Below are 22677 nucleotides of genomic sequence, written 5' to 3'. Positions count from 1 at the left end.
CGACCCTCTATCCAAGAAAATTACAGTTATGATACTGAAATGTTTCAATATCATAACTGTTTTTTATGTAAATGGACCAGAAATAAATTTAAAAAAGAACAAAGCTCACATCAACTTTATGCCTCATAAAACACAAGCCCTCACATTTAAATCTTGTTTCTGTCTTCAATTACTCTGAAATGTTGCAAAAAGGGTTCTCACAGGAACTTGTGAATTTAAGAGAGGATTTTTTATATTAAGATATACAGTAATTAATTTTTATTCAGTGTATACACATTTTGGCGCAGTGCCTTTTTTAGGGTATTTAAGAGAATTGGTTAAAACAAAAACTAAGACTAAATATAATATATCGATCTAAAGAAATTAAATCTAAAACTTAAGAGCTTAACTTAACATCTCCCCAAATACAGAATTTCCAGAAGAAGTTAACATGAAATTGATACATAAACAGTAAAGGCTACGACACAACAGGGAGGAGGAAGAAAGATGCTAATGGTGTCAAATATTATACTTGGTAGATAAAAACTCTTATCTGCTAAAATCCTTACTCATTCCTCTTGGGTGCAGACTTCTACAGAGATTATAAATCTTGAGGATTATGCCACCTCACCATTCTGTATAAAAGGTGTGTGACATAGTGTGATGCATGTTATATGTCACTCTATGTTACATGTCACACTAGAGACGGAAATATTATACATTAATATAATTTTCTACTTTAATTGAGTTTATTTTTTTAACCAACATCAGTCCTTATCATAAATATCAAGTGTACATTAATTTTCAGAATTATAACCATTTGAATGCCACATTTTATCATGATGCCACTTTGTTTTTAAATGGAAAAAAACACAAAAAATAATTATTCTCAATATACTACATGCTAAGTAGATTGTTTTTGATTATAACAGCCTGGGATATGTCAGTGATTTGCAGCACCACTGACTGTGACAGGTCACCTGGTGGAAATAGCACGTATTTTCTCCATATGCAAAATATTGTAAAAATGACATCATCAGGTGTAAAATATTAAAAATGACATATTCCAAGGCAAAAGCCCAGAATGACACCCAGAAATAATACAATGCATGTTTTTATACTTTGATGGCTGTGGGATCAAACATTAGAGTTTGAATGGGTTTCAGTGGAGCATTTTTTGCACTTAACAGTATGAATGTAACAATTTAGTTAACACAGTGTATTTTAGACTTAGTGTAGGAACTGAGTTTGAAATTCCAACATTAAACAAAAATACACAAATCTTGACAAAATGTATGCCATATGCATGAACACAGCCAAAATAAAAAAGAAATGAAGAATGCAAAAAATGTGCCAACCAGTCCCTGGGGGTTAAGTAACAGACATGTTTCAGTATGCATGAACACAGCCAAGACGATCGAAACATGAAGAATGTAAAGCACGTAACATGTGTCAAACAGTCGCTCATGGTTAAATTTCCTCCTATATGGCTTTAAAAAAGTCATATTCATACCTTGGTGTTGGCCACAGACTGCAGTTTGGACTCCTCTTCATCAACACTCTCAGTGCACTCACTGTTCAAATCATCATCGGCCTCGTCTTCATCCTCCGAGCTCAGTTCTGCAACAAGTACAAGAAAAAGTCAAAAACAAGAACTTTAACATTTCTCTCAACCTGTTGTTTACTTTGTGCAATCCAACAACCAGCAGCCATCCTACTGAGTGTCACACTGTGGACACAGAAAGAACATCTGATTTCTGAAATATCTGCTCATCCCGATCACCTGACCTGTTAACATGCTTCACTTTCATCATGATGCCTGTCATTTGTAACGCAGCATCTGCTACGCCGCAGATCATACAAGTTTAACTGTATGTGAGTATAAAGAACTCACTGTTCACCGATACGAGGGCTGTTATGTGTTATTAACTGCACTTGATCATGGTTAAGCTTCAATATTTAGAATGAGGCTACTGAGAAAGACTTCAAGATCTGTGAGGACCAATAGCAGGCACGGATTTATGAAGTTTAGGATGTTTAAGAAGCACTAGTTTTAGCCTGGAAAATTTTTAAATGCAACTTTAATGTGATAAAACTTGGGCTTGACTTTTTTTAATGTACTGGTGAAGGAATTCTAAAAAGTCTAAGGCAGGTTTGGCTCTTCATAGCATCATCATTGTCATATTTATTGTCTAGAACCATGTAACACTGTTTTACATTCCGATTTGGATTTGGTCTCATGCTAATGTGAATTTCAGGGCTCTTAAAAACATTTAAGTTACACTTGAAGTATTGTTTCTTTGAGTTTGAGGATTTTTAACAAACCCAATGACAATTTCACAAAAATTGTTTTTTTTAAAGGTTGATTCAGATATTCTGTAGTGAATCTATTGTTTATGTAACTGTTTTTTTGTTGTTGTTTTAGTTAAGATTATTATTATTTTTGTGGCTTTTTGCCTTAATTTGACGGGACAGATACAGCGTGCGAAAGAGGGGGGAGAGAGAGAGGGGACGACAAGCAGTGAAGGGTCAAGGTCGGACTCGAACCTGCTGCTGCTGCAGCAAGGACATAACCTTTATACATGGAGTGCCCGCTTTACCAGGTGAGCTACTGGGCGCAACTATGTGACTGTTTCAAGCCAAACAATGAAGTTAAATTAGAATAGAGGGGATTTACTGTATACTTATACAAAATTTATTACAGTGAGGGAGATTATTTTTTTTCATTTAGCACATCTGAATAAAAAATAAGTGTTACATGAAAAAATAAGATGAAAAATTAATGAAGACAATTTAGACATATCTTAGGGAGATGTGAAATGAATTCTGGGTATGACCTTGGTAGCTTTGCAAACTGAGAACCAGGACTGACCTGATATTTTCTTTGCTTTTTGGACTGACTTTGAAATTGGTGTTAGCATGTTATGCATATCAGAATTGTGAGGTGCTTCATTCACACAGTAAGGGCTGATGTTGTTCCTTTGAGATTGGGCTGGTGCTTTAGTTACTGTGTAAAATGTTTTTGGAATATGTAGTGGACAATGATCTAGTGTAAGGATGTCACTCTAAAGCTGGGGGAGTCTTACAACAACTTGGGCCAGTGTGCAAATATAAAATGAAACTATTATTTCTATGAAAACCTCCTAAAATCATAAAAACATGATGCAATGTATGGCAGGTTTATTTATTGAATGGCTCATTTACATGTTAGGGTGTGGAAATGTATAAATAAAATATCATATCTGCAAATCTGGCTAAAATGTTTATGGAGTTTGCAGACACACTCTTTACATTCTCCAGCTTAATAGGAAAATCAATCAGAAAAATCATTCATACTTACCATACTTCAGTGTGACAGGCATTTTACAATAATATTCATTAATATTGAACCACAGAGATGAAACTGATGGTTGTTGGATTGCACAGTCTCATAAAAGCAAACTTTTGCAAGCATTCGAAAAAATTTAAACATTTTCTCTGTAACAAACAGCAGTAAACTAAGCATACAGAATCATAATCACAAAAAGGCAGTGCGGAATGTGCTTCGATTTCCAGATTATTTCGTCAAACATCTGAGTTGCTTCAATTGTCGTACAATTTATAGTATTCAGAAAGAGACTTAGTCAAGGTTCTCAACATGCAAAAGCACGCACACACACACACACACGCAAGGTAAAATATTAAAACTGTCATAAAGGACCAAATACAAAACATTTACAGCCCCATTTAACAAAGTAACTGATGCTTTGATCAACCAAAACCAAGTTCTGAGTGACAAGATCTGACTCCACTGAAACATTTATAAAATGAAATTAAAAAAGTTTTCTGGTCATAACCCTGCTGGGTTTATGTGGAGAGCTTGTTCCAAAAAGACAAATTTATAAGAAAAAAAATCAGATATTTACAAAATGAATTTATAAAATAATAATTCTAGCAATTTTCAGACTTAAATTCCCAAATGAGGCAATCACATTTCAGTGATCTTCTTCTTGATTAATATCAGGAAATTAGTAATAAGTATTTATCAATGGCTTTATGTTGTTTTGTTTTTGTTTTTTTGGTGTTGTAGTATTTTGGAATACGACCTCTTCTACTCTCCAGATGAAGAATGAAACTCATATTTCCCTCTATGCTGAACCCTTCAATGAAAGTTCTACTTTTTGTGCACAAACTTTAAAAAATGACACATGCAAAATAAAACTTCTGATTACAGTCATGGTCCAAGTTTCTTGACAAAACATCACAACAACACTGACCCAAAATACTATAATAATAATTTCCTTTTTAGGATTTTTTATAATTGCACACTTGTTATAGTCGCAGTGATATCAGGAGTTTAAAAGTTGTGAAGCTTTTTGCTTTGAATTTATGCTAATTTTGTAAGTTTGAGTCATTATTTAGGTGCAACAAAATCATGCAGCTTGTCACTTTCCAATCTGTACCTGAAACCTGATTTGTTCTATGTATGTGCAAAGCTTTTTGAGGTTAAGTGTTGACCCTTAAATGGACAGTCAGGGGTTGGACCTGGACAATTCAGGTTTCTGGCACTGACCCATGAGTGACACTACTTATAAAAGGGCTTTTAAAATCCTAAAATGAACTGTATCATTAATGAAACAGACAATCTGGTATCAGTGTTAAGAGGAAGTTGAAAAAGGCCTGGAGTTAGTTCATCATCACATCGCCATCAGTGGTTACAGTGCAAAAATATTCTGTGTTAGTATTCACACCGAGAAGATCCCAAACTTTAAGTAAGTATGACCACCACCACAGCAGCACACCCAGGGGCCCCACACCACAGTCCCAGCTGCCCGATGCTGTTACAGATACTGGCCCATGCTTCTCTGATGCCCACCTCCAAACTCGGGCTGCCTGCTGTTGGGCCGGTCCCGGCCCAGGATGGGGCCTCTCGCTGGGGGACCGTCCCGCTGGACCAGGCTCTCCCTCAGCTCCTGAACCTCCAGGGTCAATCGCTCCACCAGTGAGAGAGCTGAGGGCTCCGCCATCTGCCTCTGGAAGTCCTGCACAAAACACACACACACACATGCACACACCCAACACAAGCAGGCACACACGAGACCATGACATGTATACACAAACACACATTATTATGCTGCACATAAGACACAAAATATTGGCCAAAACGTTGAAACCTGAGTCAATTGTCTTCATGTCTTTTTTAAAAACAAAGAGAAAAGTTACAAGGTATTAGTTATAAATTAAAAAAAAATATATATATACATAAAATTAATATATAGATAAAACAGTTATATATATAACAGTAATAATAATAATAATAAGAATATTGGTTTTTAAAGGTAAACAACCAAAAACAAACAAACAACAAAGCAACAAAAGCAATAAATATACGGATTTAAAAATAGTTTAAAAAATTATTATAAATTATAATTCTAGTTTTTATTACATTTTTTATTTTTCCTATTTTTTAAAAAAATATCATTACTTTCAGAAAGTTCTCTCTCTGTCTGTCTCTTTTAAAAACTAATTTTCAGCTCATATTATTGTCAACTTTTCCTAATTCCTTGCAATTTTTGGAACATCTCTTGCAAGTTGCTAATTGCCTTTTTACCTTTTTTTCCAAAAGAAATTGAGCCAGCCTACTCAGGTTTTTAAAGGTTATAGTGCATGAGAAAAGTTGTCTGAACACAGCACAAGATGTCGTTCCAGGTATCAAAGAATGGTCACAGGATAGAAAACTGCAGCTTCATTTTCTTTTTATTTACTGTCTTTTATATCAACTAATGGTAAAATTATGAACATCATAATATGAAACCCAGAGAGTCCGTACCCCTCTCACTCACCCTGATGATCTCCTCCTTCACACACAGCGTCCTGGTGAGGGAGTCCACCCTGCCTGCCTGACTCCTGCTCAGCTCCTGGCTCTCCTTCTCCCTCCTCAGAGCCAGACGCAGCTCCTCCTGTAGGGCCTGGAGCTCCACAGCAGAGTCTGCTCCGGAGTCTGTCCTCGACCCCACACCTGAGCTCAGCTGTCTGCGGAGCTCCTGGAGCCTCCCGGTCTGCTCCGTCATCACCTCACTGAGCCGGCCCGCAGAGTCCTGGAGGGAGATTACGGTCATTCTTTCTTCTTACTTTACACTGGACCTTTTTTTTTCTTTTTCTTTTCTCAAAAGACTCATATACATATAAAAAATGTCTTATAATTTTTTATATGTGTGTGTCTACTTATCTATGTATGTATGCATACATTTATGTACTGTATATGTATGTGTGTATAAATGTAGGTATTACTGACTACCCTTTTGTTGATTTACATTATTGCTACTACCACAAATGTTCATAATGACTCGGCCAATGACTTTGGCCCAAATTTCTTCCACAAAGTGGCTTCCCTACAATTATCATTCAAATCTTGGCCATGCACAACCACAGTTAATTTCACTATATTAATTTTCTACCCTATGTCTGTATGTCATCCCTGTGTCTTTGTTATTGCAAATAAAACTTAAAAACAAAAAAAGAAAAAACACTGGATCTGAGTTCTCCTGCCGAGCTGCTGTGCTCTACCTGAATGTACTGGTCCCTGGAGCTGATGGTTCGGAGCAGATTCTGGACCTGCTCTTGGTGCTCCTGGGCCTCAAGGGTCCGGTCAGCCAGCACATCCTGGAAGAGTCGGTCTTTGAGCTGGAGGCGGACCTTCAGCTCCTCCAGAACGTCACTGGGAGCTGTTTGGATCTGAGCCAGTAGGGTGCAACGCAAGTCCTGCAGCCAAGAGAGGAAGAGTTATTATTGACTAACACGACACACATGCAAGTATTTGATTATAACTGATTTTAATGTTCCTTTTTGGTCACTTCCTGTCTGTACCTGAGCCTCCTGCGTGCGAGCGTGCAGCGCCGCCTGCAGCTGGCTGATGATGCTGTCTCTCTCTCTAAGGGCGCTGCTCTGTCTCTCTTCGCTCCCCTGCTGCTGCCGCTGGACGTTCCTCCAGGCGTCGCACACCTGCTCCAGCTCCAAGGCCTTACCACGCACCAGCACCTCCAGACTCTGACACACACACACACACACACACACACAACCAATAAGTGGTGGAGGCAGCAGAGTAGAAGTAGATGAGGAAGTGTGATCAGTGTGTGTTCTTACAGTGATGGTCTCCTCGTTGTTTGCCAGGACGCAGCGCTGCCTCTCCAGGTCTCTCTCCTTCTCTCTAAGCAGCAGCTGAAGCCGACGAGTCTCCTCTTCTTTCTCCTCCACACAGCGGAACTTGTCATCAACTGCTCGCTGCAGAATGAAAGAAGTGTCAATCATCACCAAAACTGACGGTTAGATTTGGCCATGATCAAACTGCTGAGGGTTCAGCTCTGACCCAGGCCTGAGGCCTAATTAAAGAGTATCTTATTTTAACCCCAGGAGTCCCCTTACAGATAGAGCCCGACCGTAAGTAATTTAGAATGATGAAATTCCCAATTAAGTTTGCTGTTTCAGTGCACTGATGTCTTATTTGACAATAAAGTTTATTGCTAAACTCTAAAATATTCTTTCTCCATTATATATCTTTGTCAAAATTATTGAATAACCATATCTGAGGGACAATATATGCATATTTACATATAATATCGTCCAATATATCGATATCATTATCGGCATCAGCCCCAGAAATCCAGTATTGGTCGTTCTCTATCTAAAGGCCACTAACATTTGGGGGCTTTCCTGATTAAACAAAGGTTAAGCAAAATAAAACCTCAAATTTTCATCAATAAAGTCTACAAAAATGTAAGGCACTGATACAAAAATGAATTGATTAACAAACCCACGGTGAAGATTTTAATTTTCTATTGTCAGAATCAGATTTGCTTTTATTTTCAGCACAAAAAATCCTATGTTACTGTGATGGCTGGAGCTGAAAAGAATAGATGGATACGTGATATAGAACAGACTACCAGGAGCTTACAGAATGTGCTGGATGGAAAGTATAACCCGGGCTACCTTCATGAACACATTTCAGACTAAAGAGCAGTTATTTGGGGATGAGTTGGGCCCAGGTTAGGGTTAGGGATTAGGTGAAAAGTGGTTAGGATTGATGAAGTAAATGTAAATCTATGTAATCTCCCAAAAAACGACATCAGTAAACATGTATGAATGTGCTGTTTACCTCCAGAGCTCGGTCTCTCTCCTTGATACGCTGGCGGAGTTTCTGAAGCAGAGAGTCTCTCTTCTCCTTTGGATCCTCCAGCAGCTCACAGTAGTCCTGATTGAAAGCAAATAAGCAGCTGAGCGTAAGTTTTGGGAGACAGCAAATCACTGGATTCAGGGCTGGGCAGTTAGGTTAACACTAATGTTAACTACTAAAATCATAAATTATTTAATTAACTGCAGTTACAAAGTTGCTACTGTCATAATAAAGTTGAATACACTACTGTTATAATAACATTTGATAAACTCCAGTTATAAGGAAGTTAAGCTTTTATAATGACATTTTTAAAAGTATTGTTAAAACTAAATAAATCGAAGCTGGATCCATGGGGCTTTTATTTTGAAGGACCTGGCCCATCTCAGGCAGGGAGTGTCCATGTTTTTGTTGTAGACTAGAAGCCTCCGGTCAACAGTTGGATGTTAGCGTTAGCAGACAGTTAAACAGATACCGCAGCGCCTTTAACCGTGAAGATTCATTCACTGTGAGCGGCAACAAACAGCTAACAGCTCTGCAGTTCATATATTACTAATATTTGAAAGTCACACTGGTGCTCTGTGGTCGCAAAATGTGACTAAATAGTCGCGATTGGAGCTCTGCAAATACAAACACACGCCTCACACATATACACACCACCACAACTACCACTCATTAAGTTAGACTGTTACTGCAGCGCCGTTAAACTTGATGAGCTATTCTCTGTAGGCGGGAAACAAACTAACAGCTCCCCAGTTCAAATATTAATAGTATTTTCAAATCGCAGTAGTGCTCCGTGGTCAAAAAATGTGACAAAAGAACACGGTCTAGAGCTCTATAAAAGCCCTTCTTTGTGTGTGTATGAGAGAGAGCTATACGTGAGACTACAGAGATTTAAGCAGAAACTACAAAAGAACTGAGAGCTGAACATACAGAGAGTTCAAAAACGTCTTTCCCTCTGGTCTCCTGCACAGACAGAGGTGAGTGGAGTCACACACCACACGCTTGTTTCAAAAAATCGGCACAGCATGGTTTGACTCAGCGCAGCCTAAAGTTTGGACAAGGCCCACTGGAGTGTGTTGTGGTCGGCGGAGGAACTTCAGTTGGTTGAACTTGACATTCAACATTCAGCTGTGAAGGTATATGTTTGGTATGTTCAGCATGTAAGTATGTGCAAAGTACATTCCTGTGATGTGACCGCTACACTGAGCCTGTGAATGTTAGTGTGTGTTGCTGCAGGGTTTACTAAAAGCATGAGAGCAGTGTTTAAAGCATGTCTGACCTCAATCAGCTGCTCTTTGGTCTGCAGGGACGTCTTTAGCTCTCTGATGGTCTTCTCTCTCTCCTCAGCCTGCCTCCGTCTCTCCTGCTCGGCCTCTCTCAGCTGCTCCTCTCTCTCCTGCAGGGCCGATCGCGTCTTCTCCAGAGCCAGCTGCAGATCCTGAACATCACATACACGCATTAGGAACCAAAACGAAAGGTGATCTCTTAGGCCAAGTGTAGATGAGAACTGCCCTACTAAAAACGGAAAAGGCTTTTCTTTGTGTTTTTTTTTAAAAAAATCTGTGTTCATGTGATAACATTGTGAAAAGGATGCTCATGTACACAGATCCACAAAAACAACTGAAATCGCTGTAGTATTTATGCCAGGCCAGTAGCTGGTGGTGTAACTTTATAACGACACACCATAGAAGAAGACCACATGCCTGCACATTAAGGTGTTTTTCTACAGAGCTGTGAGTATAAACAAAGAAGACAACGGTGGCAAATGCATGCAGCAGCACAAACACAGCCTGACAGTCTGTCATTGTTATTGTTGTCCTCCTACTCACACATGGCTATTTTTCTGTAATGAAATGTGCATGCATGAAGTGCGGTGGTGATGTCACAGTTCTCACATGATCTGCACATTGCCAGTTTACACAACGACAAAAGGGTGACATTTTTTAAAAACAAAATTACACTCTGGAACTAAATTTTTAACAGTTTGCGTTTTCAGGCCCCCAAAGCGCAGCTGTTGTGTGAGCGAAAGGTCAAACCACAACAAAAGTTTAATGTTTCATCCAAGACCTGTTGCCGTGTGAACTGCCACTCAGAGAAAACAAGTGATGCATGCAATATGATGTTACATACATTTAAATGTGGACTCATTAAAAGATTAAACAACAAATGTCACTAATAATTCTAACTTTACAGTTTGAAACAGTCACAGTGTCTTTTCTCACTTGGTTGTGTCTCTCGGTCTCTCTCCTGTGCTGCAGTGCCCCCTGCAGGTCTTGCTCCAGCCTCTGCAGGGCTCGGTTCAAGTCCTCCTGCGTCCTTCCCGCCTGCCGCTGCGCCCGCTGACCGGCCTGCAGCTCCAGCTGGGCCTGGAACAGAGAAGCTTGCAGAGCCAGGACCTCACCCTGACCCCGGATACTGTCTGCACCCGCCACCTGCACCAAGGGGTGGACAAGAGACGGACAAACACAGAGAGGGACGCGTGTCAAAAGGAAGACAAAGAGAAAGTTGATTTGAAATGATAACTATGAATCAACCATGAACATATCATATCAGTATCTGTGGCATAAATGTGTAATCTTCTAAAAATAAACAGTTGCTCAAAGAGGTGAAAAAGCTCCACTTTGGTATCATTCAGTGTCAGTTTGGAGGACAAACCTGCAGCTGCTGCAGCTGGTTGCGGTTGGAAAGCTCTTTGAGAGAACACAGCATCTTATTCTGTTCCTCAATCACCCGATACAGCTCTGCAGCCTGCACGTGTGCACGCACGCACACACACACACACACACACACACACACACACACACACACACACTTTATCACTATTCAAATACAAAACTGTGCACTCTTTGTACATTTTAACTTGTGACACTCAGCTGTGTCTGGTCTTTTCTTTCTTTGTGTAAATCTGTTCCTTTCTGCCGTTTTCCATTTTTTTGCATGCACTTATTTTTCCTTCTTCCTTTCTCTGTCTGTTTTTTTTAATCTACAATATGTGTATTCCTCTCTACCTCTGCCTCCTTGGAGTTAGCAGTATCTGTGATGTTCTGGATGTTTCGCTCCTGCCGCTGAGCTTCCTCTTGGGCTGAACGCAGCTCCAGCTCCATGTCGCCGAGACGCTCCTGCAGCTTCTACACACACACACACACACACACACACACACACACACACACACACACACACACACACACACACACACACACACACACACAGAGATCAGATTCAGTACAAAACATCACAGAGGTTTGGGGATTTAAATGGATGAAGTGAAGGTGTGGAGGTGATGTGTTAGTACCTGGTTCCTGGTCTCACTCTCCCTGATCTTGGCCTGGAGTGAGCGGACCTGGTCCTGGGCCTTCTGCAGTTCACCGACACACTGACCTGCAGCACTCTCATACTGGCTGAGCTGACCCTGCTGCTCATCGATCAGCCTCTGAAAGACACAGGAGGAAAAAACAGGTCAACTAAAAATGAAAATATTTCATAGTTTCACTCTTGTCAGTTTATACAGTTTTTTTGCAGTCTTGCTAAGTTGTGTCAAGCCATTATGTTTTTCCTGTTTTTGAAAAAACATCAAACCATTTTTCTCAGGTTTCAGAGGCATTTACGCTTGTGAAAGTCATGTGAATGAAAATGTCAGTCCAGATGTTAAATGGTTATCTCATTATTAACCAGAGTAACAGCTGATAGATTAACTGGTGGTGACATGTTGGACATAACATAGTTATGTGTGTGTTGTCCCTGCAGCTGTTATGTGAATGATTGAATGAAAGTGGAAAGTGATGTCAGTTCACTGTTGGATGACTTCCTGGGGAAGAGGCCGTTGCCACGGCAGCATGTTGTAGACTTCCTTGTTTTTGTTTTTATGATCTGTGTAATGATGTGATGTCACTATTCCCTTTTTGGACACTGTAAGCTGTATGTGCGCCCTTTTCCACAGCTGTTTCAACAGATACCTAAACAATACAGGGTCAGACTGTGGCAAAATATTAAAGAAAATCCCTTTATTTTATGGGTCCTAAAATTTCCTAATAATCTAGGAATTAACTATGTAATCCAGTACTAAAAACAAAGAGATTTTAGTACAACTTCACCTATTTTAGTTTTTAAGAAAGACCCAGGAAATTCTATAAAAAATGACCTGTTGATTTTCACAGAAATGCTCTGAAAAAAATTGAACTCAATGTATACCCAAGTAAATATTCACTTTTACTTTTAAAATCATTACCAGAAATGTAATTCTCCATATATGTTAAGTAAACATATATGGAGTTAAGTTAAATAGTTGTCATTTCCAAGATATTACTGTAAAACTAGGAAACTGATAAAATCCAGTTTTACTTAATAATATGTAATTTAGCTATGGTAAAAATGTAATCTCAACATGTTTTTCTTAAAAAGAAAACAGAAAAGACAGAAAGAGGAGAGTGTCTGCCTGCAGAGTGTACGATAGATGTGTGACATCTGCTGGAATAAGCTGTGAATTTTAGCCACTAGGTGAAAAGTCAAACTCTGCATTAAGTCTCAACGCTGCAAAATCTTCAGTCATAAATCCAGACTGCAACATGAGATACAAAAAAATCTCACAATGTTGCTGCTGCTATATCACATTACATAAAATTTGTAAGCTAAAATTTCCAAACTTGAGAGCAGCACGGACTGCGAGCTGACAGGGTCTTGCTAACAATTGTTCTTCAGCCTTACAATGAAGCTCAAACTGATGTTGTAGAGTCTGACAGATTGAGATCAAAATGTTTTTGGACCCTTCTCAAAAAATGTGATGTACAATAAACCTGCATATTGATGTTATTGCATTGTTTGGAGGTATCTTTGATTATTATCATCTATTGCCAAAGCATGAACAGACCTCTGGTAGAAAAGGTCAGTAGTTAGAGACATTTATTCCACCAGAATCTAGTTTTAAAAGCACTGGAGTCTTCACCCAAGTGTAAATGGCAGGATTGTAAATTTCCCCATCAATACCAGTCAGAGGTCTGTTGAATAAATGGTATATCGCTGTATAAAAGACCAACACACCAACATACAATAGACCATAACAGAGCTGTCTTTGCTCCCAGCACACTGATCCACATTCACACTAATCATTAACATAACAATAGAAGTTATGAAGCTGGATCAGACTGAGCACAGCCTTTACATGGGCTGACTGCTGCAGCGCTTGGAGACTGTTACCATGGCAATAGAAGTGTTGCTAGGATACCAACAAGGAAGAGTATTTATGCTCCCCGAGAGAGTAATCAAGGCAGTGAGTGTGTTCAGTGTGTTCAAGGAGATGAGTAGGGCAGAAAATCCAGAGAGGTTTGACCTCATTCAGGCTGGATGGCGGCAAAAAAAACCAAACACGGAATTAGACGATCCTTCAATCAATCGGTTGGACTAAGACTTCATCAGATTGTCAGATTTGTCTTTCTGCGCTTCTTTGGGTTTTACAGTTTTGCATTAAAAACAACCTTGGTATTTTTTACCGATAACATCAAACCAGGCCTTCAGTTCCTCAGACATCCAGAACTTGTCATATTTCATCCTGATAACGTGACTGAAATGCATTTTTTTTTCTGTATGTGTGTGTGAGTTTGTTTGTCTGGTGCATCACATTTTGACTGAGCACTGGGCACAGGCTGGAAAAAAGGTTGGTAAACAGAAGAAAGCTTAATGGAGCTTAAATGAGTGCTTTCATGCTGAAAATGTATTTACATTTAAGTCTATATGAGCTGAAGCTGACACACATCCGTGACTACTGCAGAGTCATTTGACATTTGTGTGAATGCCAATTGTAACCAGTTGTGTTACGTTAAAAAGCCAGATGTTAGCTGGTGTAAGTTGTTTTTTTTTGGTGCAGTGGGATTGGGCTTTACTGTTTTGTTCTGCCTGAAAGCTACAAAATCTAAGCTGACAGGACTGCCTACAGTAAGGTCAGAGGTCATCCAGTAACCAGGTATTGTGGCTACCTGCTGAAAGCGAAACGGCCCGCACTCAACATAATCATCCAACCACTGCTCCTCCATCTCGGCCAGCTCTGCCTGCAGCTCCTGCTGGGGACAGGGGATCACGACCTCTGGTACAGGCCTGTGGGGGTACAGCTCAAAGTCTGTTGCCCCTCCACAAGGCGACCTTAACGGGGTGGGCAGGGACAGCAACAGGCATTGCTTCAGTTTGGCTTTGACCAGAACTGGGAGCTTGCTGCCCCTTCGAGGCTTCACTGGCCGGTACTCGCAGCTCTTCAGGAGGCTCAGCGTCATATCAAGCCCAGAGAGAGAGCTCTCACTTGGGGATTTGTCCCATGGAGTGTCCCTTCTTACTGGAGCCTCCTCTGGTTCAGTTTCTTCTCTTTCTTTGCGGTTCACAGGAGGGCAGCTTATGTCCACGGCGGTGTCAAGAGATTCTACAGATGAAGCCGGACTGGGACTCGTCCGGTCACACATGGTCTTATCAGTGTCCAGCTCAGCTAAGGAGGCCTCAAAGGCAACAGTTGTAGCTTCAGACTCTCCAGAGGCTCTGGGAGGGTCCTCAACCCCCGGGGTAGCTGCTGAGTAGCGGGTAGATGGGCCGCAGGAGGTGCTTCTGCGACCAACCTTACGAGGCACCTTACACACAGCCTCGTAGTCAGAATCTGCAACACGGAGCGCTGCGCATCCCCTGCACCGCCTCGGCTTCTGGCCAGAGAGAGGGTCTGCACTTGGGCACTGCAGGTGGTGGTGGTGGTGGTGATGCGTGTGGTGGTCCACGGCTGAGTCCTCCTTATCAGCCCAAGATTCATACACAGAGTAGGTCAGATCATCCTGGACCATATCTGAGTACTTTCCATCCTGCAGGTCTGACAGATCTACCACAGGCGAGTCCTCAGATACTGCATCAGTCCCAACAACCCCTACAACAGACCCAGACGGAGCCACGCTCTCATCCTCTGTGTTGTTCTTTCGGTACAAGCCTCCGATACACTGTCTAAGCCGGTCTTTCTCCAGCAGCAGCTTGTGGAGCCGCTCCAGAGACAGCACCTCCACACGGGCGATGACTGTGTCAAAGCGGTACATGCGGTCCAGCATGAAGGCGCACTTGGAGCAGGCAAACTCCCCGCGGCCGTCCCGGGTCAGCTCGTGGCCAAGAGCGTGGGAAAGTAGTACCTGTAGGTTAAGCTTGGCAGTTGGGTGGAAAATCCATCGCCGCTGGTTGCCGCAAAGCTCGCGGGCGCAGATTCTGCACGCCTCCTTCATCTTCACCACGTCAAGCATCACAACAGCATGAGAACTGACTACCAGTGATATAGCAGCACTTAGGAATCAAGTCAGTTTCTTTTGACACATGTAAAAAGTGTCTTTGGATTGTAGGATGAAATCACAAGAGTAACTTTAAGTACAGGAATGATCCAACACTGTGTCAGAAAAAAGTCTAATTTAACAAAATTTAAAAACTAAAAATCAACTGCACTATTATAAAGAGTTTTTAAAAATCTGCTGCAGAGATGCTTTGATGTATTTTTGTCCCTTTTCAGCTTTGGTCCCTCCTGTTCCAGTGTGAAGTCTCCATCTGCTGACCCTTAAAATTCAGGTTTCTGCTAAAGGCAGAGTAATGTGATTAAAAGCTCCAGCACCACTAAATAGACCTTGTGTTGAGAGATGATTTTGTCGTCTGTTGTTTCCAAGGCCAAGAATAAACTTTCAATCTAAAATCTTCATATAAATTTTGCCTAAAACATTTATAGCATTCCCTGAACTATTTTGGATGCTACTGAATCTTCAATCCAATTGAATCAATTGTAAAAATGGTCTTGGCAGACAGAGACTTTATGATGAATCCATTCTCTACATAAATTATTGAGGTTGATCATAAATACTTGTTATTCAGAAACACAAATTTCGTCGTATCACGCTGATTTGACACCGTGACAACGTGATCAGCAGCGTTAATTCACTGAAGATTTCCAGTCAGAGCGGATGTGAGTGTATCTCTGTCACGGGTTACATTTTCACTTCCTCGATGCAGACATTTGTTGTCATATCGACCCGGCTTTTATTTCCGTCTCAGTGATTTAGAAACAATCCGCAGTTGATGCCACTGTTGTATTTTTCCCCCTTTTAAATCAATGACGCCTCTCTGCATGACAGCATCTCTCCGCTGGAGCAGCCGCCCCCGGTACAGCCCGACACGAACACGGAAAAATAAACGATCCTTCCAGCTCGACGGTTTGGATGTGTTTGAGTTTAATGTTCGCCGGAGACCTTCCGAATCCCCGATCCGTTCTCTCCTCCCCGGCAGCGGCTTCATCAGCTGAGGATGGAGGGAGAGGCTGTCACACGTCGAGCCTCTTTCACGACCAGACAACGAGACAACGTTGACGGGAACCAAAGATCGCCTATCGTCAAGAGGATGTCTCACTCCGCAACCACAACTAATTCCGCCTGAAAAAATGGGCTTTGGTTGTAGTCCAAAAAATATATATTATATTATATTATATATATATTATATTATATATATTATATTATATTATATTATATTATATTATATATATTATTATATTATATTATATTATATTATATATTATACTATATTATACTAGAAACAAGGTAGATTTACTAGTCACTTTTTGAATCCTTGCAGTCAGATCTAATAAACAAACAAACAAACAAACAAAGAAGATTTTCCATTTCCAAAAAAAGTTATAGTGTAATATCCCCAGAAATAGGATATTATATTATAACTTTATTTGATAATATCCTATTTCTGGGGATATTACACTATAACTTTTTTTGGAAATGGAAAATCTTCTTTGTTTGTTTGTTTGTTTGTTTATTAGATCTGACTGCAAGGATTCAATAAAGCAGCAACCAGTGGTGAAAAATAGCTTACTATACTTAGGGACTGTACTTTATTTATCAGAGTAGGGGGTTTGCTGTTGTGTAACTTTGTTTTTCTTTTTTCTTTTGTTTGCTTTTTATATTATTACCCTACTTATTGCTAAAATATTTTTTCTTGAGCTCTGGGGGAAAATACAAGACAGTCCTTCTACACTAATAACCACATTTCACAGTTTCTGGATAAATGGTTTGATTTGGGAGATTTTTAAAGAAAACATGCCTTTAAAATCCACTTCTGTGTTTTAAGGGTAATACAACCATTTTAGGTTAAATTTCCCTACTCTGAGACAAATCAAAAAACATAACTCCCTACCCAGTGCTTAAAAAAATATCTAAAATGCCTCCCGCTTTTAGCACCACCCCTCTCCTCTCAAAAATAGTCCCTAAGTACAATTCAAGCTTCTTCTACTTTACTTGAGTATTTCAATTTTGTTTTACTTCATTCTTCTAGGTCTAGGTCTAAACTTTTTGCCTCATTTTTAAAGAGCCATTGCAAATTCAAGATTTTAAATACAAAACATATGATCAGTTTATAAAGATAATGCATTGTTAATGCAAGTTAAAATCAGCTTTATCTTGACCAGTTACAGCACTGAATTTCAGTTTACATCAATAATAATGATGCAATACTGACAGTAGACCCTCTGCATTATGAGCACATTTAATTTTTGCAAATAAAATACATTTTGATGTTGATTCTTTTATTGAAACTTGAAATGTTTATAATGTCGTAAAAAAAAGTCTGAAACAGGGAAATCATGATGCATTATTATTATTTCCATTATGACCCATAACATCTAGTGATTTTTGTGTTTGTAATATTTTGTATTTTTAGATATGTATTTTGATTATTATTTTTGTTCAAGGCTTTTTCCATTTGAGACTGATGTCTGTTTGGATTTTGTAAAACAAACAAACAAAAAAAAAACAATATAAAGTGGGCATTGTGCAAACAAACAAAGCTTTAAAAGATTGAAACATGGCTGATGATAAAAGCTCATTGCCAGTTATTGCCTCTTTTTTTTCAGTTTCTCAGCCCCCTGCATCAGTGTAGGAGTGAGACCTCTTGCAGCTGTTCAGACTGAACCATTTCCTGGAAACAGGAGGGTTGCTGAGCCCCTTAATGCACAGCTCTGCATAATCTCTTTAAATAAACATTTGGGACTCCTGGCAAAACATTAGGTTACCTAACTTTTCCATTCCTTACCTCATTCTGTTTGAAATGCTTTTGTTTCCCTTGAATAAAGGCCTCATCAAGTACATTTTCAACAGCATTACAACATTGGGCTTTCAAGTACTTTTCAATTGATCATGATTTAAAAATTAAGCCTAATATACAGAATATTAGGCCTCTTAGGTTCCTGCTGTGTTTCCATTACTTCTGTAAACTACCATCATTTGGAAATGTTATGTTTAAAGAGAATTTGGTCACTGTTGAGTTTTACGATGGAGACACTATGTTGTCAAGGTGGACATTTGGATAATAAAAAAAAAAATCTAAGGTCTTAGAATCTGTTTTGAAAATAACAGTTTAAAAAAAAGATATTATGCACTACACAAGAGAAAAGAAGGGAAAAAAATGTTCATTTAACGCTTAAACTGGACTAAGATTTACTTGACTGGTACATTTTTACATTTTCTTTTTATTTCATTTGACCTTTTATATATTTTCATTTTGGTGACTTTTTATTTGATTCGATTTTGTATTCTGTTGTTTTGTCTGACTGTTGACCATGCTGGTTATAATTTCAGAGGGAAGCTAGACATTTCATATTTTTTGTAAAACAAACAAACATAAAAGGGCAGATAGATCTATCTATCTAACTACCTACCTACCAATCATCTATCTTGTGTTGCTTTTCCAGTGTTGTCACTTGTGGCTGATGGTCACTTCAGTTTTCTGTCTGAATATGAATACATGATTGTCTTGCTCTGAAGCCACAGGATATTCACTAGTTTTAATCATTTTGAGGTCTGTATTTAATATTAGTTATGTACCTGTTGAAAGATATATTTTATAAATGAAATAAAGAAATACTGTCTGTTAAGATTGTTCTTGTGCATTAAAACTGCTGTATTCTATCTGCCAAAGCTGAGGCCAAGACACTTTATGTATGGACTTCATCTTGCAAAAACAGTTTATTTCTGTTTCCCTCCACATTATAAATGTTACAACAGTGTGTGACCACTTTTGTAATTCAAAGTATTTCATTTTCATTTCCGTAAAGATTTTTCATGTCAGTATAGTTCTGTGTGCGGGGTGTGAACTGAATAAACAGGCCTGAGTGTTTTCCATCAGGTTCATTAAATTCTCTGAATTGTCAGCGTGGAATGAGTTCATGCCTTTCCCAGGGGCACCCAGTGCTCAGCCGGCCTTCACATGCATGTCACAGAATAAAAGGGAGGAGGGAGGAAGGAGGGTGCTCTCATTTCGCTGGAACTGGAAGGTCAGATTTTTTTTTTTTTAATTTAAAAGGGACCGTGTACACTTTAAAACATAAATATCACCATTTGATGCACAATACTAGATTATGGCTTGGAGCTAATTCGCATCTGCAGTCCCTCGACAGCTCAGAGCAAAGATACAGCAAAATGACATGATAGTATAAAGTAGTACAAGACGAAGACAAAACACACACACACACACACACACACACACACACACACACACAACAAATAATACACACAACAGCACATGATATAGTTCAGATGCCTTTTTGTTTGTCTTATGCTTGGTGTGTGCGTGAGATATAACTCCTGCTGTCTTTTGTTCATGTTCGGTTAAGGTCATCTAAAAGCTATGACAAAAATGGTTCTGTACACACATGGGAATGTGAACATGTACAATTACTAACAGAACCTCAATAAATAAAATCATAGAAAAATAAAAAAAAGAAAACTATATTTATAATTATTAGAATTTTACATTTCAAATTAGATTACAGAAAGTTATTACAGTTATTATTTTTATTTTATTTTATCACTTTTTCAGGGGATTCTCTATTTTTGTTCTATTACTTTTCTTTCCTTTGTTGTTTATTTCAGGTAATCTTTTGCAACTTTTTATACATTTCTCACAAATTGATTGAGTGAATCACATGATGCTTTAATGGAGCAGCAGGACTCTGCTCTTATAAAGCTGAAGTCATTTTCAGCAGACACTTTCAGGATCTTTTTCCCACAGGCTCACAGATACACCAGTCTTCATCCGTCTTTCATTACTGCAGTGGGGTGGATTTGTTGTTGATACAACTGCTCTCATATGTGATTTGTTTTCCTGTGTGTGTGTGTATATGTGTGTGACTATGTCTACATTTGTCACCCTGCGAACCTCTGGAGACACGACACCAAACACTGATCGGCTGGAACGAGGCACGCAATCAAAAATCAATTAATCCTAATCAGAGAAAAGTGCCAAACACGGCTGACAGACTGCGCCCGCTGTTTATTTTTCTCAGTGTGGCAGAAAGAGTGACAGCGGAGAATTAACTTCCCCGCAGACAGAGGAGGTGTCTCTGCTGATTTTCTGCTCTCAAACGTCTCACTTGTTGGTGTGCCAAGTAAACAACTGATTCCTTCTGCGCACGCTGCAGCCGCTTCATGAAACGCGTCTGTGTGCGGAGCAGCCAGCAGACAGTGAGCTGATTATAATTATAACTGGCGTCAGGGAGGAAACTGAGGCCAAATGAGCACGACTGTACTGTACGTGTGAGCTGACTCTGCAGTGACCCGGCTCCTCTGATCGCTGCTGATGTGGGCGACCTGACAGAGATGGTGCCACCTGATTTTAGAGACAGCAACACAAGCAGAGGGGAGGTGTAGTGACAGGACACCTATTAACCCTCTGAAAGCGGAGCAAATTGGCTTGATTTCTTCCAAAACATGGAAAGAAGGCAACTGGTAACTTAACAAGAAATAACCCAAAAGTTTGCAAGACATTTGTAAAATGTTGCATAGCATCACCTGAAATTAGTTAAAAAAACGGGAAGAAAAAATAAAAGAACAAAAACAGCAAATAATCTGAAAAACGTGCTAAAATAACATAAAAATAATAATTGTAATATTTTTCTGCAATCTAAAGTGTCTGATTGCCTTTTTCTCCGCAGTTTTGAAGGAAATCTTATTTCAAAAGTCAGAAGTGAGGAATGTAAGAAAACGGAAAGAAATAAGAATATAAGAATGAAAAGAAAGTGTCAGTGAAAAATTCTGAAAAAGGGCACAGAGAAAAGCTATACCAGCACAATTAAAATCAAGGATCAGAGATAAGAATAATCAGATTCATTCCATAACATTACATTATTGTTACCCCACATCATGCTGGGGGAGTTTAAGGTAAGGCTCACTTTTAGGGATTTATAGTTTTTCTTGGCCAAAAGAAAAGAACAGAAAAGAAAACAAACAAACACACAAACAAAATAAAACTGATCTGCAAAGTAACTGCAGCTTTAACATTAATGTAGAGGAGAACTTATTTAGTATTTCGATTGGAAATGTGGAGCAAAAGAAAAAAGTCTCTCAAAATTGAAGTTACTCAAGAACTACACAGCATTGTGAAGGCCTCAGAGATACATGCAGTGTAAATGAAGCACCACTGGGTGGAGCTATCTCTCTACTGGTCATAAGGCATCGTCTTAAATAAAAGACTTTTTGCCTCAAAAGGTGCAATTTACAACCAGCAAAACAAACAAAATGAGTCAGTGTATGTGTTGTTATGATCAAGGAGTCAACTACTAAAATATACAGTGACAAGCTCAGTGTATTCTGCACGTGAACACATCTTATTTATACAAAGTATTTTTCTCACCTGCATCTGTGCGTGGACTCGGCTCTCAGCATGACTCTGTGGGAAGAAAGGCAAACTTGTTTAATACAGAAAGCACTAATCTAATCTGCTTTGCTTACTACAGTGTGGCTTTTACAGAGTTGACACTGACATCAACAAATTATGTTTATACATATGAGATATATTTAAAATTGTGTACTAAAAACACAGATCACTGCCCACCCTGATTCTCCAGATGAAATTGTATCCTGACTCATTATTTAATGATGCGTCAGGTGGCTGGATCACAGAAATATCAGCAGCCAAATCAGATAACACGTACAGTATTTATTAAAAGCAAAAATAAATGACCTACAGTAGAGTTTAGCCCTTTAAAACCTGGATGGGCATCAGTTTTCTTGCACAGTGTTCAGATGCCGTTCACAAGTATTGAATTTATTTATTTTCTTTTTAAATTATGGAAAAAAGGCAATCAGTAACTTGGTATAAAATGTCCCGCAAGTTGCAAAAAAAAAAAAAAAATAATAAATACATAATAAAAATTAAAAAAAAAAATTAAAATGGGGGAAAGAAAATAACCCAAAACTCAGCTTTATCATCAAGTGACTAGGGAGAAATAAAGCCAACTATATTTGTAATCATAATAATTATATTTAAAATAGGATTACAGAAAAAAATAACTATTTGTTTTATTTTAGCACTTTTTTTAGGTCATTCTCTGTTTTTGTTCTGTTAATTTTATCTATTTTTTGTGCTAACTTCAGGTCATTTTCTTGCAACTTTTTTACAAATATCTTGAAAATGTTTGAGTCATTTCGTGTTAAGTTGCTCAGTGCCTTCTTCCCATGTTTTTAAAAGAAATCAAGCCAATTTGCTCAGGTATCAAAGGTTTAGAG

General features: G+C 39.0%; 2 protein-coding genes across 2 annotated transcripts in view; both read right to left on the bottom strand.

Moving 5' to 3' along the window:
• LOC121962897 (phosphodiesterase 4D interacting protein) overlaps nucleotides 1-16465 on the bottom strand; it is a 42147-nt gene extending 25682 nt beyond the window's left edge. Inside the window, exons 1-13 of the mRNA XM_042513223.1 lie at nucleotides 14095-16465; nucleotides 11421-11558; nucleotides 11137-11256; nucleotides 10784-10876; nucleotides 10351-10560; nucleotides 9408-9566; nucleotides 8111-8206; nucleotides 7102-7239; nucleotides 6826-7005; nucleotides 6526-6720; nucleotides 5802-6056; nucleotides 4835-5000; nucleotides 1493-1599 (exon numbers count right to left, since the gene is read on the bottom strand). Of these exons, the coding sequence (XP_042369157.1) occupies nucleotides 1493-1599; nucleotides 4835-5000; nucleotides 5802-6056; nucleotides 6526-6720; nucleotides 6826-7005; nucleotides 7102-7239; nucleotides 8111-8206; nucleotides 9408-9566; nucleotides 10351-10560; nucleotides 10784-10876; nucleotides 11137-11256; nucleotides 11421-11558; nucleotides 14095-15375 (3138 nt within the window). The 5' untranslated portion in view covers nucleotides 15376-16465. The remainder of the gene's footprint in view (nucleotides 1-1492; nucleotides 1600-4834; nucleotides 5001-5801; nucleotides 6057-6525; nucleotides 6721-6825; nucleotides 7006-7101; nucleotides 7240-8110; nucleotides 8207-9407; nucleotides 9567-10350; nucleotides 10561-10783; nucleotides 10877-11136; nucleotides 11257-11420; nucleotides 11559-14094) is intronic.
• A 1565-nt stretch (nucleotides 16466-18030) lies between these two features.
• Nucleotides 18031-22677, bottom strand: part of LOC121962789 (myomegalin-like) — a 73127-nt gene continuing 68480 nt past the window's right edge. The window contains exons 9-11 of the mRNA XM_042513092.1: nucleotides 21803-21838; nucleotides 20700-20779; nucleotides 18031-18091 (exon numbers count right to left, since the gene is read on the bottom strand). Coding sequence (XP_042369026.1) covers nucleotides 18031-18091; nucleotides 20700-20779; nucleotides 21803-21838 — 177 coding nt within the window. The remainder of the gene's footprint in view (nucleotides 18092-20699; nucleotides 20780-21802; nucleotides 21839-22677) is intronic.

This window comes from Plectropomus leopardus, chromosome 3 (assembly GCF_008729295.1).
Source record: "Plectropomus leopardus isolate mb chromosome 3, YSFRI_Pleo_2.0, whole genome shotgun sequence".
Classification (NCBI taxonomy): Eukaryota; Metazoa; Chordata; class Actinopteri; order Perciformes; family Serranidae; genus Plectropomus; species Plectropomus leopardus.
Note: the sequence above shows the minus strand (reverse complement) of the source record. Positions and strands in the feature narration are given on the sequence as shown.